The sequence below is a fragment of the Gopherus evgoodei genome, chromosome 3, assembly GCF_007399415.2.
Source record: "Gopherus evgoodei ecotype Sinaloan lineage chromosome 3, rGopEvg1_v1.p, whole genome shotgun sequence".
Classification (NCBI taxonomy): Eukaryota; Metazoa; Chordata; order Testudines; family Testudinidae; genus Gopherus; species Gopherus evgoodei.
Window position 1 is genome coordinate 58,368,186 of NC_044324.1, and position 20,111 is coordinate 58,388,296.

Sequence of the window (20,111 nt, forward strand, 5' to 3'; positions counted from 1 at the left end):
GGGTGCTCTAAATTTTTTGAGGTTTGCACATCAACAAACTGCCTAAAAACAGAGAGAGTTTGCATGGCAAGATATTATTACTTTCCAAATGTATCACTTGTCACTTGTGATAAAGATGGAGGTGTCAGTTGTAACGCTACAGTTAAGGTTGCTTAGAGATTTGCAGCTAAAACAGAATTTTCATTTGCTACCCTGCAGTGAATTTTCCAATGTTAACACCCGTACAAAGGAGATTATAACTGAATTTGTGATAAACGTTTCATGCAGTGTGGAGGAAGAATCCGCCCATTCAGAATATTTAAAGTCCATCATTTTTTAAATCTAATGTTTCTTTCAGTCTCTAGAACATAACAAGTGTGATACTGTAAATGAACTGAGGCTGAGGCACACAAGGTTACCAAACTGCTTCCATTGTTTGATGCTGCTCCCTCTGTATCCTGTGCCCAGCCTTCCCTTTGCACGGACATACTAATCCTCATGGTCTGTCTGCCTCCTTGGTTACCTAGCTACAGCCTGCTAGCCCCCATCCTTAACTACCTCTGTGCCTTGCCTTCTTCATGGCTCACCACTCCAGCCTTCCTGAGACAAGTTAAGCTACAGCAGTGTGAATCCTAGTCTGATGGACCTGGTAAGATTTGTTGGACCAGGCCTCCCACCTGGTGGATTGAAGGAGAATTGGTCTGGATAGCAGAGTAACAAGATTCATTTTTCAGGTGACTTTGCCTGGAAGCCTTCCCTATTCCCTGCCCGGGTGAAGAGCTGGGAAAGGCTGAGAGATTAGAGAAACAGGGGAAGCCTTCTGGGCAATATTTCCTGACAAGGGAAGCTTGTCGCTAAGCTACAAGGGCATCTTCTCCATTTGAGGAACCTCAAGGTTCACCAGAGGACAGCCTTGCTCCAACACATCGTAAAAGTTCAATCAAAGACGAACTTCTGCTGCTACAGGTTTGGATGTCCAAGGGAGGCTGGGGCAGAGGGAAGAGCATAGATAAAAGGAAACACAGAAAAAGGATAAGGGTCTGGCAAGAGCTATAGCCAGAGAACCAAAAAGGCAGGCAGGGGAGCATGGCTAGGGACACGCACAGGCTGAAGAGCTGAACAGTGGGGCCAGACTATTAGCAGGGAGTCCTGGGCAGCCCTTGTTCCCCCTGGTTGCTGGCAACTCCTGCCCATCCTGATTCCATAACTTCCTGCACCATTGCCCAGCCTTTCTCCTCAGTCCCACCACTCAAGTCAGTTCCTCCCTCCTTGTCCCCAAATCTCCATCCTGTTCTAATTTTCAGCTGCGATAATATCAATGCCACTAAAAGTCAGTTTTTAAAAGTTGAATGGAGGAAAGGAGACAGAGAGCATAAATGGAAGACATTGATAGGTCCAGGAGAAAGGGGCATGGAAGAGGGGTTGCAGAAGACAGAGGGAATGGAGACCACAAAGGCAACAAAAGAATGGGATGGGAGCTTGAGGGGTTTGGAAAGGGTCAAAGGAGGAAGCATAGAGGAGAATGCAGGATTTAAGGGATAAGGCTGTGGGCTACAGAAGATGAACAGGATTTCAGAATTGGGGGAGAGGGCACATGCTACAGGGATAAGAGGGAAATACATTTCATTTTACTGATTTATGAAAAAAAATAAGGAAATTCCCCAACATACGACTTTCTTAACTGAGAATTGAGGTTGCTGAAGGAATTTCTTATTAATAAAATTTCTAAAAATCACCAGATGAGATCATCTTAATAGCCACACCTCTCAACTCACATACATTACCAACCACACATCCCAATATACAACAAGATTCTTCACCCCTACACAATCCCCTTTGCACTTCATGTCTATAATAGGTCATTACTACCTAGAGGAAAATCTGAGGTGAAGTGAGAATTAAGGTTGTGTATCTGATTGTGTGTGGTTTTCAGAAACTGAATATGCATACTGTGGGTAGCACGATAGAAATGTAAGAGAGTCTGCTATCATGCGGAGGAGTCTGAGTGTATTTTGGCATGTGTATTGCATGTGTATTGCATTGGATGTGACTATTAATGTTATCTTAACTTGTGATTTTCTTGATTTTTAGTGATTACATTGATAGGAAATGCATTTGATCAATTATATGAATGAGTTAATGATGTTTTCCTGTGGGAATGTGTATGAATTCATGAGCAGAGCCCTTTAAATTAAACTGGATACTTCTTTCAGTTTGCTGTAAATTTAGTGTGAATCAATATTTGGACCCCACTATTAATGGGAAACTCAAGTTAATTGTCATTATTGCTAGCTGCCAGCATCCTTGGTTTGTGATCAATTGACAATTAAGTATTAGTATTTCAGTACTGTTAGTGAAAATTCACATTGCCTCTTACCCATTATGTTCACTGGTTTTTGAATAAACTTCCTGTATCTACTAGAGACATTGTTTCATTTATATATCAGCTCAGACACATGGTTAGGGATGATTTTGTGGTGAGTTGCAAGTATACTAGGCAGGAGAGGTATATTTTAGATCTATTGTTTCATTGCATGACTTATATTCAGAAATTTGATTTTAGTCTTGCTGGACAGTACACCTGAAAATAAGCCTTAGGTTCTTTAAATTAACCCTTATTATTTTGTGACTCAGGCTCCTATTATTAGCTGCTAAAATGCAATCCTCAAATGTATCTATGTGTCTAAGTACCTCTGAGGATCTCAGGCTAAGTATGTACTCCCATAGCAAAGGGAAAATTATTTAAATAAAATTGTTGTTTTTATTTTGCTAAATAGTACCAAAGCAAGCTTAGATGCATAGGACTTGCCATAGTAAATCAGGTATGTGGTCCATCTAGTCCAGTATCCAGAAGGTTCAGGGTCTTAGATATTTGTTGTAAGTCTTTACTACTGTACATATTGGAGGTGCTTTTCACTCAACATTTCAAAACTTTGTAATGGAATTTTCCAGCATCCGCAAACGCAAATGGTCAACAATAAAAGAAACATGTATTAACTGCATCTAATTTGCATATAGAGATGTTATTTTCTAATTAAAATTACAATTCTATTCATTGCTAATTACCAGCAATAATGGAGACATGAGCTGGTAATTTATTTAACTTCTCAATATTGCTGGCACAGTTTTCTATACTGTTTTATTCTTCCAGGGTCAATTTCTGCAAGACAGGTGGCCAGGAACAGATAAAATTGAGCTCTGGTGTTTAGACAGTTAAAAAGTATATGATAGTAATTAAGATCATGGTTTAATTTGATTGCATGTAGTACTATTGTAGCCATGTTGATCCCAGGATATTAGAATGACATAGCAGGTGAGATAATATCTTGTACTGGACAAATTTCTGCTAATGAGAGAGACAAGCTTTTGAGCTTACACAGAGCTCCAAATACCCCAAGAAAACCTGCTTCAATACAGAAATAAAACTCATTCTGACTAAACACCCCTAGATGTTCCCTCTCACCCCACATTTGAACCCATATGGGGCATCATGAAACAACTACAGCTCATACTCAATGCGGTCTCATCCTGAAAGAAATCTTTCCTGAACCCCATCTTCTGGCCTTCCAACAGCCCTCCAGTCTCTCCAACTTCATCATCAGAAGCAAGATCCCCACAGACCAGGACACACCAACTCAAAGCAGCCCCAGACTCTGCCAGAACAGATGCAAACGTTGCAGACACATCTCCACTGCTACAATGACGAACACCCCCACAACACACCTTTCAAGCTCCGAGGGTTCTGTACATGCCTATAACAACATGTGGTGTACCTCGTAGTAGGAAACATTATTCATCACCATTTTTGACAATCCTAGTCAAACCACCCAAACCAAGAAATATTTTTGTCAAAATCAAAGTTTTTCTGTGGATAATTTGCAAACAGAGAAAACAGTGAAATACATCAAATAAATTAGTCTCTGCAAATACTTTGCCCAATTCCAATATGGAACAGTGAAAACACTGAGAAAAGGCTGGATTTGGGTGATGTTATATGCATCGAGCCGCCAGTTTTTATCCATAAGTGATAGAACTTTCTTTGTTGCATTAAAACTGCTTTAGTAACTATACAGATGCTGTTACATAACTATGGTTTATTAAAACATAAAATTAGATTAGTTTGTCATATATAACTTGTAAAGGTTTCAGACCTTTATAAATAGGAGGAAATCTGTCATTAACAATGTGACACATCTGTTAAACTAAACTAAAATGTGTTGAGCTGAGATTTAATTGTAGCATCTTGTTACCATAGTTTAATTACAATAATCATAATTTTCCTACAGTATGCTACAATGATAAGACAAGCCATTAGCTGTGTTATTGTGAGATAAGTATGGACACAACAGCATGGGAGTGATTTTCTCTTCACCTTTATTTCCAGAAGAAATAAGCTTTCTCTTAATGTGAGCTGGTACAATGTGATATGTTCAGTGACACTGTTGTCATGCCTGAAATAGTGCAGATGTGTTATCACTATATACACCATCGTACTAGAGGGATATTTTTTCTTAGTTTCGCAAAATATACATTTCCTAGAATGACGCCAGTAAAATACTTGGTGTGAAATACTACGTATGATAAGAATAGTTGGCATGATTAACTTATTCTTCTACTGTCATATAAAAATGATGTCTAATTCAGGAATAATAGGAGAAACAGAACGAGCCTCTATATATAAAAAATATTTTTTTCTTGTGATACATATTTTTATGCTGTACTAGCATAATATACGTAAGTGCAAGTGGTTTTGGATATACACGAAGTTCAAAGACTATGACAGGTTTAAACACAGAACTTTCCAAAGAATTATAACTTAATTAAAACAGGGATTTCACAAAATGACACTAACTTTAATGTCATCCTCGCAGAAGGCATCATATCTGAATTTAAAATGCTCTCACATTTCTTACAGAGTTTAAAAATCATAACCGTAGAAGATATCATAAATCTCATCTGGAAGGCATATTTGCACTGGAGACAGTTAAGGTGACGCCACGAATGAAAAGATTTGAGGGAAAGCTGGAGAAAATCAAGGAAATTTTCATTAGAGTATACTGCATAATGGGTTTTATAATACAGAGGAGAAAAGATATTATGGTGATTGGTAGAGTATAAAATCCTGAACAGAGTAGAAACGAATAGAGGAAAGTAACTTTTGTTTGCTACCTCTACTATACATATGCAACATAAATCTAGAAAAAATGCTATATTGAACTTGAGGGAGAGACATAGAAACAGCCATAGTGGAGTGGACTCAAGGTCTATCTAATCTGATATCCTCTCTCTGCCAGGGGCTATTACCATAAGCTTCAGAGGAAGGTAGAGAAAAGTTGGATAACTTGACCCGTACATTAGGTCTCATCCTGGTCTCTAATATTTAAAGATTGGTTTAAGCCTGAGGCATGCAGTTTAGTATCCATTTGAAAACATTTATCATTAAATAATTCTGGATAGTCTTGATTTCCATATCAATGTTCGATCACATTTTGAATCTTGCCAAGTCCTTGGCCTCAATGACTTCCTATGACAATGAGTCCCCCACACTCTACTTACATGCAGTTGAAAAAATATTTCTTCTTACTGTTTTTTAATTTTCTACCTTTAAGTCCAATTGAATTTCTCATGTTATGAACCAGAGAAAACAGAAGTTGCTGACCTACCTTCTCTAAATCATTCATTATTTTGTGTTCTTTTATCATGGCCCCTCTTATTCATCCCCTTTCCAAACACAGCTTAATGGTCTGCACAGGAGATTGGGAGCCAGGAAATCCTGCATTTTCATCCTAACTCTAATACTGACATAGTCTGTCATCTTACACATGTCACTTAACCTCTCTTTCTCAGTTTCTAGACAGCCATCAAGGGAGTTCAAGAAACAGAGCACCCAGGAGTCTTAAGGCTTGTCTATATAACAAATTAGTGCGTGGCAAGGTGGGGGCCTGGAGATCTCCAGCATGCAGCACACTAAATGGCTGTGCAGACTCTGCTGCTGTGCACTAAAAGTTCACTGGTGCACTTTCTGTACAGCTGTTTCAAAGATCAGTATGTAAAAGGTCATTAGAGAATCTTTAGCACACAGCCGTAGGGGGGCCACGTGGACAGCAAGTGTGCCGCATGCTGAAGCTCTGTAGATTTATGCCCCAGCTTGCTGCACACTAACTTGTCCTATAGACATGCCCTGAGTGGGAATTAGGTACTGAACACTAAATCTATTAGCAGAAGTGGCGGTTAATTAACAGTCTATAGCATATTCAAAAATATTGACCTGCAAGTGTATAGGAAATTGCAAACGGGGAGTTCTTGTGATATCAGGGTTTCTTAACCATAGTATGCTCCAGATAAAGAAATCCCATAGAAAGAAGCAAAAACTGATACAAAGAATGGCTTTTCAATGTGCAAATTTCCCCCCAGAGCAGAGGGCTTGCACAAGAGTAAACAGCCCACATATTTTCAAGGTAGGGTGCATGGCCATGGCACGACCCTCTCTACTGGGCTGAACATCACCATGTAAGAACAAAGCACTATAAATTAAGATTTAATTGTGATCCTATACTGGCTTGTGTAAGTGTAGGCAGAGGCTGGCTGGCATACAAGGCCTGTTTTAAGTATGCTCAGTTAACCAGGAGAGTCCCAAGAACTCAAAATCAAATGAAAATGTTTTCTACGGCTGTTTGCCATTCCAAAGATAATAAATTATTTAAGTGATGTTCAGTTTGTAAACTAGACAATATTCTAAAGATTGAGGGCAAGATACTAGTGAAAATCAGCACAGCTCTATTGACTCCAAGAGAGCTACGCTGAATTACATCAACTGAGTATCTTGCTTTTAGTCACTGTCGAAGTTACAGCAATGAAGGGAACGGTCCCTGTGATCCAACTACTTGCATTATCATATCTGCAATTTTCTAAAAAAATTATCACTTTAGTTCACTTGATTTCCTGCCTTCGAACACTAAACGAAGATAGACTGGAAAAACACAGTGGCAAAACCCTCAGCAACACAAGCTAATTGAATTTCAGGATCAATGAATGGCAATATCTGCATTATTGTTGGACTTGACTACGATTATTAGAACAAACTCATCATCTTTACAAAACAAATGCTAACAAATGCTAACAATTGATATATTTTTTCAAAATTTACAAAATATTTGTCTCTGTGCCGTGAAACATGAGGTCAGTATGATTTCTATGTGGCTTCATTTTACTTTGATAATGCAATAGATTAATCAATTGTGGGCTTTATTTTCACACTGGGATAGTAATCACTCAAGCATTTCAATGCAAATGGGAATGCTCATGTTCTCTAACGGAGTTGAAGTGAGATATCCAAAGAGCCTGATTTAAGGTACAGAATTCCTATTTTTCTTTATCCCATACATACTTTCTTTTCACCTCATATTTCAGATCTACATATTCATTTTTTACTCTTCCTCATTCAGCCCAAGTTGTCTACTTTACTTCAAATAAAGAATGAACATGTAATTAACTGTTCCTGTATCCTGCAAGTGCGGATTTGGTATATAAACAATGAGTTTGCATGGGAATAGAATATTGCTGTCCATTTTAGCTGTCAGCCATACAAACATTTGGTTACACAGTGTTGCCTCTACAGAACTTTGCTTAGCCAAACTAATCACTTTAAAGCTCTCTTAATGAATTATTGGCTGGGTAATCTTTACAAAAATAGACAATCAAATCATCTTGGCAGTATTCTGGAACTTTGATGTCTTACATCCAAAAGAATTATATCAAGCATTTACATTCCCATTGTTTAATTAAAAATGGAATAATCCAAAAATTAAACAACCAATTCTTTACGCGTGAACACTTAAAGCTAAATTGCAGTGGAAACAAAGCGGGATTATATGGCAACTTGAGCAAATGTGCACACACAAAAATACAAATATCCTGAATAATGTTATTGTAATGAATACCTAAGTAGTTTTCATTTACTCTAATGTGTTCCTATGCCAAGAAAGCGTGAGCCCAAGTGACAAAGATGTTAAGGACTAGGTAGCGAGCAGCTCTGTGCAGATGTGTAGCAGCATGGATGGGGCAGCAACACACTTCTCCCTTACTCCCCAGTACTCCCACAAAGAGGGCAATCACCATTATAATGTCCTGTTTCTTTCCAGATTCCTGTCCACGACTGTCAAACAATTGAAGATTAAACTACCCCCAGAGAATGCACCCCAGTTTTCTGATGAGTCCAGCTAGAGGGACAGGATTCTGTGCTATAAATCAGTGCTTATGGAGTTTGGACATGGTCAGTAAGGTTTACAGGTATAGGATGTACCTCCATATCATGTCTCAGTGCTTTGATTGATTTAAGTGGCTACCCTTTAGGGCAAAATAACAAGAATCGCAAAGGGAGAGAAAGTAGGAGCACAGGCTGCAGTAGTGGCTTTTCCCAGTACATTATGACTATCTCTGCTATAGTTATTCTGATTATGCTACTTCATTTTAAGCCATACATTTTACTTTACTCTGCTTATAATAAAACAAGTCATTAATTTCATGTTTTTGCCAGACACCTTCCTGAAGGGCAACAGCACTAGAGGGGAAAATGCAAAATTATGTAAATGGTAAACAATGGGTACACATGGAAATAGCATTTACTCATAAATTAATCCGCTTGCATGAAGTTCATTATAAAATATGAGCATCTGTATAAAGTTAAAAAAACACTGTCACCCTGGCTTATGCTCCCAAATCTAGGATTCAATCCTGCAAGTGCTGAGCACCTCCAGCTGGGTGGAAGTTATGGCAGTTAATGGGAGGTGAAAGCACTCAGCATCTTGTGAAATGCATTCAGTAATTTGAGGGACTGATCCCTTAGTTCCCCCCAAATCTTTGATTGTTAGTCTTATGGAAAGGCCCAATATATTTAAGTCAAAGGATTTCATCAGCATCAACTCCACAGTCAATCCAAAGAGAGGAAGGGAAGCTCCCGAGAGAGAGAGAGTGAGAGAGTGAGAGAGAGAGACCGGGGCCAAGAGAGAGAGTGAGAGAGAGAGAGAGAGAGAGAGACTAACAGCGGGAAAAGTTCTTCTTACATCACCTTTGGAATTCAATGGGATAATATATCCTTGCTATCACTTTATAGAGGATGGTAAAAAAAACCCCAACAACCTAAACTAAGGCTATCATCATCTATTCAAGTCTATAGTTTAAAGTGATTTCTGTAAAACCTGATTGTTCTATTCCTGTTCAGATCCACAGGACTTTTCCACGCAGGCACATACTCTTTTCTATTTCAGTAGTTTGCTTAAACATGCTCCCTTAATGCTTGCAACCCAAACAGGGAGTGCTGAATAAATTGAAAGAAGGAGCAACGTCCAGCCTCCACCATAGGCTCTTCTAGAGGGCATAGGAGAACCTATATTAGCCTACTCCAGGAGGATGAAAAGGGTCCTGCTGCCCAGGAGCTCAACTAGAAAGTTAAGAATTCAATGCTGAGAGCTCTTATCGGGGTGACAAAGTGGTGCTGTAACGTTTTTAAAGCACTTTGAAAATCTAGAGTCCCTATACTACATATAAGAGCCTTATATTACATATAAGTGCAATATAGTAATATTGTTATTATTTGCTGGAATTTACACAGTGAGACTGAAGAATGAGAGGATTCTCATTGTGAGGCTCAACAGCCATCCCCTGGAAAATTGACTAGAAAATGAGATTGTAAAATGCTATGTGGGAGGAAGTATAGCGTGGAGGAAAGGTATAGAGGCTGAGAGGTAAAACTTAAGAAATCAAGGAATCACATGGCAAGGATGGGTAATCCAGGGGAAAAGACGTCTTCATGATGTTTACAAGGGATGACAAGGAAAGTGGGATGGGCTGTGAAGGGGCAAGGAAATGGAGATTTTTCTAGGGGTTTTGAAGGAAGAAAAGGAATTAGGCATTACGGCTGCTGATCACGATTTGTCTATGTGGTGGTCTTAATCATGGTAGTGGTGAAATTTAGTGTTACAGAAGAGTGGGCTAGAGGGTTAGTGGCGAATGAAATAGATATATTTTTGGAGGCACAAGAAGACATGAAGCTATTACTAGTTACTGAGCTGGGGTGAGAGAGAAATAGTCTTGACTTGTGTGAGGTGTTGGAAATACAGGGGAGGCTGAATTCACACAGTATTGGGGATTAGGAAGTTTCATGGCAGATTACACAAACAGGAGTACAGAATTGAGCTTTACTGGACAATGAAGGGTAGAAGTTATGTAAGGATAGAATGGAGCCTGACTGCTTGTGGATGGTGTGGGAAGTGTTTGAAATAACTGGGTGAGGAGAAGAGCTATAGTCTGTTCACCAGAGAACAATAATAAAAAAGATAAATGCAGAATACACATACGTTGAGATTAACAGTCATTTTAAATCTTTGTTTCTTTAGGAAGAAGAAAAAAGTGTGCACACATAAGCTAACAGAGTGGTGCGTGAGCAATATTATGAACATGCTAGTGCATGTGAACCAGCAGGATATAGATTAAAATGCTCTCCATTTTTAGGGGAAAAAAGTTGAAAAATGATTTCTCTGTTTTAAGTTTCTAGCATGTTGTTAGCGAAACAGGTATAATAAGTAAAAGAGACTGGAGCAGGATTAGGAGCAGGGCAGCAGTGAGAGCAAGACTGGAGCAGGGCTAGGAACAGGGCTGGAGCAAGAGCAAGACTGGAGCAGGGCTAGGAACAGGGCTGGAGCAAGAGCAAGGCTGCAGCAGGGCTAGGAACAGGGCTGGAGCAAGAGCAAGGCTGGAGCAGGGCTAGGAACAGGGCTGGAGCAGGCTAAGGCATGAGGAGTCTATTGCCATCATTTGGCAGGAGAGAGTTCCAAGTCCTGGAGTGACATTGAGCACACTGAACAGCTGTTCCTCCTGTGACGCTTATATACCTGGTCTGGGAGTCAAACAACTTGCTCTTGGTTTGGGGGTTAGCTGGAGTCTAGCACAAGAGTGACTCATAATCTCACAAAAGTGATCTTATACGAGCAAGTTATAAACCTTAACTAATTAGCCTTTTCGACACCTTGTATAGCAAAACAAGTACACTTCTACCCCGATATAATGCTGTCCTCGGGAGCCAAAAAATCTTACCGCATTATAGGTGAAACTGCATTACATCAAACTTGCTTTGAACCGCCGGAGTACGCAGTCCCCCCCTCCCGCCCTGGAGCACTGTTTTACCACGTTATATCCGAATTCGTGTTATATCGGGTCACGTTATATCGGGGTGTACTATCATCCTCATTTTACAGACCAAGGAATGGCAGTAGAGTGGTGTAAATCACTTGCCCAAATCTACAGAAAGAGTCAGTTTCAGGAACAGGTTAAGAACTCAGGAGTAGCTGGCTCTCAAACCTGGGCTCACATCATGTTTCAATCTTTTAGCAGAGTGGTACCCAAACTTTTCCTGTTGTGCCCCCACACCACTCCATTACTGCACATTTGGCTCAGCAGGGGAGCTAGGGCTGAATGTGGAGTTGGGGGCAAAACTGGGGAGTGAGGAGGAGCTTGGACTAGAGGCAGAGCTGGCCTGGAGACAGAGAGGGATTGAGGGCAGAGCTGGGCTGGGAGCAAAGCAGGGAGTGGAGTGGGGCTGGGGATGGGGCTAGGGCCAGAGCTGGGCTGAGGGAGAAGCAGGAGGCAGAGCAGAGCTGTAGCTGGGGCTGTAGCTGGGCTAGGGGCAGAGGGGCTGAGTGGCACTTCCTCCCTGCCCACCCTGAGGGCTAGCCTGGCTACACACCCTCCCGAACATTCCTCTTGCCCCCCATAGTTAGGCGACCACTGCTTTTGCAGCATTTTTGGAAGAGATTATATTCTGTTTTACTCAAGATAACAGCAAATAAATACACAAAAGAAACAAAACCAAGGGTAACTGAAGCGCACACATACATATGAATACACTAATATTATTATTTGTTTAGCACTGAAAATGTACTTGACTGCACATTGTATAAAGCACATGTATCACGAATACTGATTACATACAAAAAATAAGTTATTTCTGATTATGCAATGCAATTATTTTGACAATGTCCCTTAAGAAACCATGATTTCAGTACAAATACAAAGGAAACTGCAACTTTGCATTGCCCTGAAATTTGCTTCACAGCTGCACGAATAAAATTATCATTCACTTGGAATTTTCATTTCCAGCATCATTCTCTTGTCTTGTTGTGTGTTTTGGAAAACACCAAACACATTATGACAGTTAATAACTAATAATACATCAAATGTTATACTTTGAACATATTGGGACACACCCTCAATTGGTGAGAATCAGCATGGCTCTGTTGACTTAATTCAAATTATGCTGATAGACACCGTCTGAAATCAGGCTCAGATCTTCCAACTGATTGTAAAAAACTACTACAAAACATTCAAGAGAAATAGAAGGAATGGATTTCAATGCACCATCTAAAGTAATATTTTAATGCCTGATTCTGGACCAGGAACACAGCCCAAGTAAATGGGCCATGCACTGTGGAGTTCAGTGGGCAAGGTGGGAATGAATCCTTCTTCTCGGTCACAATGCTGCAGCAAAGCTGCTGTGGCACTGCTACTGTAGTCTGAGAGGGGATGCAGCAAGCCCTGTGGCTGTCCCCTATCCATCTCTCTGGGGAGTGTCATAAATATAAAGAAAAGGGTAGCATAAAATCCCTCCTTGGCAGCTGTACTGAATCACTTTACCTGTAAGGGGTTAAGTAGCTCAAATCACTTAGTTGGCACCTGACCAGATGGACCAATGAGGAAAGAAGATACTGTCAAATCGGGGGGAGGGGGGATTTGTTTGTGGCTCTCTTTCTTTGTTCCCTCTCTGGACTGAGGGAGAGACCAAGCAGGTACAACATCTCCTGAAAACATACCTGGAATGATACATCTAAAATTACAGAAATTGTAAGTAAGGCAAGGAAATGCATTAGGTTATCTGTTGTTTTGGCTTGTGAATTTTCCTGTGCTACAAAGTGTAGTTTTATTCTTGTTTTTGTAACTGTAAAGCTGAGCCCGGTGGGGAATCCTCTGTGTTTTAAATCTTTTTATTACCCGGTAGAGTTACCTTCCTTCCTGATTTTGCAGATGTGATTCTTTTACCTTTTTCTTTATAATAAAGTTCTTCTTTTAAGAGCCTGATTGATTCTAGTGTCCTCAAGCAAAAGGGTCTGATCCATACTCACACTGCTAACCGACTAGTTGGTACATTATTCTCAGCCTCCCCAGGAAAAAGGGGGCGTATTTTGGAGGGGATAAGGATTCCAAGTGACCCTCCCCTGAATTTTTGTGTAAATCATTTTGTGGTGGCAGTAATAGTGTCCAAGGACAAGGAAAGGAATTTGTGCCTTGCGGAAGTTTTTAACCTAAGCTGGTAGAATATAAACTTAGGGGGTCTTTCATGAGGGTCCTCACATCTGTACCCCAGAGTTCAGGGTGTGGAAGGGAACCTTGACAGGGAGCTTTTCTCATGGAGCCATCAGAACTACCATTAACTTTCCAGGTGCACTGGGGAAGAGGGAACCCTTTTGGAGCAAAGCTGTCCTTTCTCCGCATATCCTCTTCCCCCATGCAGTGGAACCAGTTCCAGCGTGTTCAGGCATTCCATGATTGTGAACTTTGGAGCAAGATTTGATCCATAGAAAATTAAAAATTACATGGCATTTTGCAGTAAACTATTTTAGAACTCTGGATTTTAATTGGAGTTGTTGGTACTATCATTCCAAGAATAAAAAAATCTTTTTGACTACGTTATACTTGTTGCTTGAGATAATGGATATGACAGCAGAAGAGACAACAGTATTGTTGTCACATCAATAAGAGTGACAACTGACACTGTGAAATATAATCAGCATGCTCCCTGTTGCTGTTAAAACTGATCTATGTGATTAATTGCCTTTGAAATTTTGATCAAAATTGATCTGTCCGATTTTCTGGCCCTAGTTCCGTAAGTCAAATCTCACCCTAGAATAACACAAATCAATTTAGTCTGGGCTTCTGTAGAAGCAGAGCAAAAAAGAAGGTAGAAGTAATTTTGGAGCTGTCAGTGACTGATTGGTTTTTTGATTTCACACTTTTACTAAAGATAGAGCAGGCCTTACCGTAGCTGTCATAAGCATCTTCACTTGTTCCATGACCATAATCATAATATTCAGGCACACTGAAATAGATTCAGACAGCAAGAAATGTTACTATAATCAGAAGGAATCAACACAAAAGCTTAGATAGTAAATAAAAGTTAAAATGTTATTACCTTTATTTGTAAACATAACACAGTCAAATGACACTAGAATCAGTGCAAACACATGATATTTTTTATTTTCATGTATTATCTACTAATTTAAAAATAAGATCATTCCAAAAATGTGTAAACATAGGAATTATTTTTCAAAGATGTAGCAGAAGGTTAGGGATAGAAATTCAATTCACAAGAACAAGGTGCAGTCTTATAAAATCCTGCCCTAGGGTTTCCCTGTGGTTACAAGTTCATCAGAGCTTCATCTCAGAACAAGTACACAGTCTTCTAAGACCTCAGTTGGCCTTGTCCTTTTAATCCTTCCCTAAAGATTGAGGCCCTCCATTAACCAGGAGTCTTGTTTGTTTGCTAGATCAAAAATGGAGCCTTCGGTTAGAATAAACTCCAGATTTTTAATAAAAAGTCTTTTCTTTGTTCCCTGGAAAATCCAGTTTGAACTAGTATATGCATGTCTCTCCAAGGCTAATAACTGAGGAAGTTTATTAGCACCCCTCCTCTTTAATAAAGAAGTACGTATAATGCCACAACACCACATACACAACTGCATGTTTAATACACTGTACCTAAAAGGTGTTAACTTAATTCAGTAATGCTTAACTTAACTCAGTAAAGCTTATCTTAATTCTGTAAGGTTTGTTCAGGATATTACAAGATATTGTCAGTTTGTTGCAGCCTTTTGTACTGAACCTTAAGATGCTTGCATTTACTGAGGACTTTGGCAGTTTGTTCCACTTTTCAATTACACTTCCTCCAAGGTTGGCCTGCCTACATTCCTCACAAAGTGAAGGCCTGATTATCCACAGCCTTATGGGTTTCTATGACTTTCTGTGACCTCCGTGAATTTTGCAGCCCTGGGACCCTAGGACCACCCCAGCAGCTGGGGAGGACCCGGGGCCAGTTGCACTGGCCACTGCTCTGGCATTCCCAGGCAACTGATCCCTGGTGCTGCCCTGGAGCAGTGGTCTGGGACCAGCGGTAGTGGCAGTGGGGCCCCGGGCCGCCCCCTGCCCAGAGCATCAGTGGTGGCCGGCTCTGGGATGTCCCCCGCCTGGATCAGCAGTGGCGGCAACAAGGCCCTGGGTCATCTCCTGCCTGGACCTGTGGTGGCAGTGGGAGGGGCCCGGACTGCCCTTGCCTCAGCAGGCTGCTCACCCTCCAGCAGTAGTGACCCCAGGCCACTTCCCTCCCAGCAGAAGTGTTGCCCCGCGCTACCCTCCCCAGCAGCAGTGTTCAGGAGCATACCCCTCCCAGCAGGTAAGATTTAATCACAGGTATTTTTAGACTTTTTGTTTACTGCCTGTGACCTGTCCATGACTGTTACCAAAAATACCCATAACTAAAACGTAGCCTTAATGTTAGGCAGTGATTTGTACCAGTCCAAAGCAAGTGTAAAATGTTAATAAATGAATAGTAGATTTTTTCCCCTTGTTTGCACAGATGTAAATGAATATACAAAGTGCAAGGAAGTGGAAAATCAGAGCTAGTTTCAAAACTACTGCTTGCCAGTTATTTGTTTGTTGGTCAACAGTGATCATGTATGGTCATAACAATAGGTTATCAAAAAATGAAGAGGCCATTTTAGATTATTGTTGCATGCTGCTAATTAATGATCTGCAGTTATTGTCTTTAATGGGCACCAGCATATCTGTGAAGCAAAGGTGGTGAGCAATGTTAACATGGAGATTGAATTAGTCACATTTTAGCTTTACTATTATTATTATTTATAATTTGTTTTCCAGTAACACCCTGCGTGCCCCAAACTCAGGACCAAATTCCCAGTTTGTTAGGCACTGCACACATAAAATAATAAAAGGCAGCCAGGCACTACCAAGGAAAGCTTACAATTTATCTATATTACTGAATTGTATTTCCCCCACCCTCGGCGAAATAAATAAAAAATATAATATGTTTCCTGTTAATTTTTTGGTATGTTTGTGTTTTATTTGACCTTTTTCATTAAAGGCTCCACCTGACGGTCTTTCACAAAGATACCAAAATCTCCATGGTCACCTCAACATTGCATTATTACTTTGGCTATTTTCCAGGAGATTTAAAAAAAAAATTGGTTAACATTTGAAGCAGAGACATATTTAACACTGCAGAAAAAAAAATCTTATAAATATAATAGAGTTGGGCAAATAATTTGTAACAATTATTTGCTTAGACACAATTTTACCATTGCTGTAGACAAAAATCGGATTTTGAATTTCTTGAATGCAATTCTTATTCATAATTCTTCCTGGAATAAATCCTAAGAAAAAATCATGTACTATAGCTCTCTTGAGAACATTCATTGCAAGCATTTGATATTTGACATTGAAGCTGTTTCGAATAAACATGTTTTTTCCCTGATTGGCTAGGTAAAATTTTTTATAATCAGCTTTCCAATGCAAATACTAATGATTTTTTTAAAATTAAAAGTACATTTTCCATAAATATTCTGTAATATTTCCTAAAAAGTCACTGTTTCAGCAAGCAGTTTTTCAAGTGCTCAAATACCGCATTGACATGGCCATATAAGTACTTGGGGCTGATGCTAAATATTCTAGAGCTGACCAGGCACAATATATCTAATATTCTATTGAACATACTAGCCATGCTGTATGTTTCTAGTGATTTCATTGGAAAGTTAAATGGAAACATGAGAGCATAACGAGTGCAATAAAGCAGGGGGTTAAATAATCAGTCTTATCATATTCAGACTTCCTACAGGTTAGACCTAAAATATGCTCAAAACAGAGAGCTGACATGTCAGATATGACAAATAGTATGAAAAAGCACATGCAATGTGATTTAAACAGCATAATTTTGACCTATTGACTGCATTTCTGGGGAAGAGGATGGGAATGCTGATGGAGTAGCAGAGTTAGGAAAAAACAAAACAAACAAAACCAAAAGCATCACCTCTTGCAATCTCCAGCCAATTGAAATAAATCACTTCCCCCCAATTCATTGTATAAAGCAAGTGACTCTAATCCATACACTTTGGAAATTTTGTTACAAGGCAGACCACGTTGATGCAAATTACTTAGGTATTGGAAGCATAAATAGAGTTAGCTAGAAAGGCTTGTATATAATAAAATGGGCTGATATTGCTGACACATATGGAAAAGGTGAGCTGATGTTGCCTGAATCCATGTGGACTGAATAACCTATTGTTATACATGATTTGGAACTTTCCTTGCTTTCTTGGGTAAGTCCATTTCTAGAACAACACGTTGCCTGACCTGGGACCAGTCTCCTGATGTGCTCCACTTACTTTTTCTTCTCCCCTTGTTTCTAATTGTCTCCATAAGATTGTAAGTATGCACAATGTAAGACTGCAAGTATGAACAGTACAGGAAACCACTCTACTGTATTTATCTTATTCTTATACTTATGTATCTTGATTCTTCTATTATTTCAATTATATTTGTTTGAATTAACAAAAGTTTATGAAGTTGGTGTGTGTGCTTCACCAGTTTTATCATCTTGATTAACTCCAACTAGTCACCTGAGGAATGACCTTGTATTTGTGACAAGTGAATGTTGCATCCCAATACAAAAAATTGTAATTCTAATACTTGATCAGGCTACAACATACATTTGTAAAAAGTCATTCTCTAGTAACAATATTGAGAAAACCTGGACTGTAAAAAACTGGCTTTATATACTGAGGGCTTTTAAAAGACATTATCATACTACAGATAAATATAATTCAACCATATTATGTTGATCGGTAGCAGATCTCAGTAAATAATCAGCAAATGAATTCAGCATAAACAAAACTTGGTTATTTAATTTTAGAGTTCTGTGACATCCCATAATTTGGAAACTACAGTGCTCATGAGTTCTAGAAACACCACATTTTCTTGGTGGTGTTAATTGGAAACAACACACCATTATCTGTGATTAGCATTCATTACTCTTCAAGCAACACAAGGTGTAATTTTCTTAAGTACATGCACCTACCTGAAAGCAGGAAGTAATCATATCTGTTTTAGAAAATATATTAACTCATTACCAATCTTTCACATCAAACTCCTACATTTGTAAACACTGCACAGTATTTTAGCCACAGGCAGGGGCGGTTCTCGACATTTTGCCACCCCAAGCATGGCAGCACGCCGCGGGGGGAGCTCTGCCGGTTACCAGTCCCGCGGCTCCGGTGGACCTCCCGCAGGCGTGCCTGCGGAGGTCCGCTGGTCTCGCGGCTCCACTGAAGCCGTGGGACCAGCGGACCCTCCACAGGCAAGCTACTGAAGGCAGCCTGCCTGCCGTCCTCCCGGCAACCAGCAGAGCGCTCTCCACGGCATGCCGCCCTAAGCACGCGCTTGGCGTGCTGGGGCCTGGAGCCACCCGTGGCCACAGGTCTTCCAGATCACAAGGGGCTTGATTTTCCAACCCTTAGATGTTAACTTCAATGGTCCTACTTGTGAGAGAAATAGAAAATATGGGGATACAGACCTTCATTAAGATTTCATTATTTTTAATTTCTTAAATGGGTTCTCATCTTAGGAGGTTTTAAAGTAATTTTTCTCTATCAAGATGAAAATTTTCAAAGATAAGCTTTTTGGCGTATGGCCTAGTTCCTAAATATAAAAATGCCTAAATTGTCTTGTTTGTAAGAAGTATGTTGACATCTGATTATAAGATGTTCACATTTATTTTTAATTTTCTGATGGATGACTATTGAGGGTCTGGCTGTCACAAAATCTTTTCAAGCAGTTATCTTTATAGGGTCAAACTTTCTTTACAATGATGACATAATGTCACCTCAGGACCTTTTCAATAAAGTGAAGCTGTGTCACCTTCCTCAAAACTGGCCTCATGTTCTGTATTTTTGATATTTTCAGGGATCATAAACTTAGTCTCTGTGGTATGCAAACACTGATATTTTTTAAGCTTCTGAGTTAAGTTGGCCTTTTCCAAGTAAATTTGAGCTAAAGATGATTTAATCCTAACCTGATTGAATCAAATTGCATGGCTCCAAGGTAGTCCTCACATTTGATTTGTCTGAAGGCCTAAACTGCTAAATGAAAGTTATCCAACTTCAGCATATCAGAGTGTTCTATTAAGGCCTGCACTATAATATCTTTGCTGGAAGTGGGAAAGGAAAGGGTTAGCCACAACTCAAGAACTGAAATCTAAGGAGGAAGCTTTTAATTGGCTCTGAGGTTGTGGTTCAGACATTAAATAATAATCTTGTTTCAATAACAATACATTAAACTAGTTCCAAGTTACTGTTTTGATTGACTTGGGTGATCTTTAGTTGGGATTCATAACCAAACAGACAGATACCTCTTTAGATCCCTTTTTAACATTTAATAACAGGGTTGATTATTTGTTGTATTAATCTGATGTTTTAACTAAACTGGTAATTTAATTTCAATCCAGCACTTAGACTAATTTGTTGCTTTGACTCTTTTGCTCTTAATTTGATGGCTGTATTGTTTTAGTTTCTCGTGAATCCATACTCTATTGCTAATATGGGTCAGCCACTCCAAGACGGAATTTACGACATGCTCGATCAGCTAAGCAGCATGGCCATTGTTTAGCTTACAGGCTGCACTTCGTACCTCCTCCACAGTGACATCCTCTCCATTGTAGGGAAGTGTGGTCACTGGACTCTTTGCATCCTCCTGGTGCTGCAGTTAAAAAGGTCCTGAAAGTGTTATTTCCATCTTCTCGGACATCCTGCCTTGTTCAGCATGCTACCACTTTCTAGTGCTTTGTGGGTTCACTCATCATTCTCATATCAAGTCCATGCATGTATGTTTTTCCTTTGAAACCAGAGTCAGAAACATAGAGTCTGGTTGCAGCACAAAGCTCGAGCAGTTGCTCACCATTATTGTTTGTGGTCGCATCCATAAAAAATGCCCAAAACTTTCCAGCCAAGCTGTTTGAGCAT

General features: G+C 39.7%; 1 protein-coding gene across 3 annotated transcripts in view; it reads right to left on the reverse strand.

The window, feature by feature from the left end:
• The window catches only part of KHDRBS2 (KH RNA binding domain containing, signal transduction associated 2), a 669,346-nt gene that overhangs the window by 64,772 nt on the left and 584,463 nt on the right, over nucleotides 1-20,111 (reverse strand). For all 3 annotated transcript variants that reach the window (XR_003999512.1, XR_003999511.1, XM_030555661.1), the window contains one exon: nucleotides 14,067-14,125. Coding sequence is in view for 1 of the 3 variants with exons in the window: in XM_030555661.1 (XP_030411521.1) it covers nucleotides 14,067-14,125 (59 nt within the window). In the remaining 2 variants the exon portion in view is untranslated. The remainder of the gene's footprint in view (nucleotides 1-14,066; nucleotides 14,126-20,111) is intronic.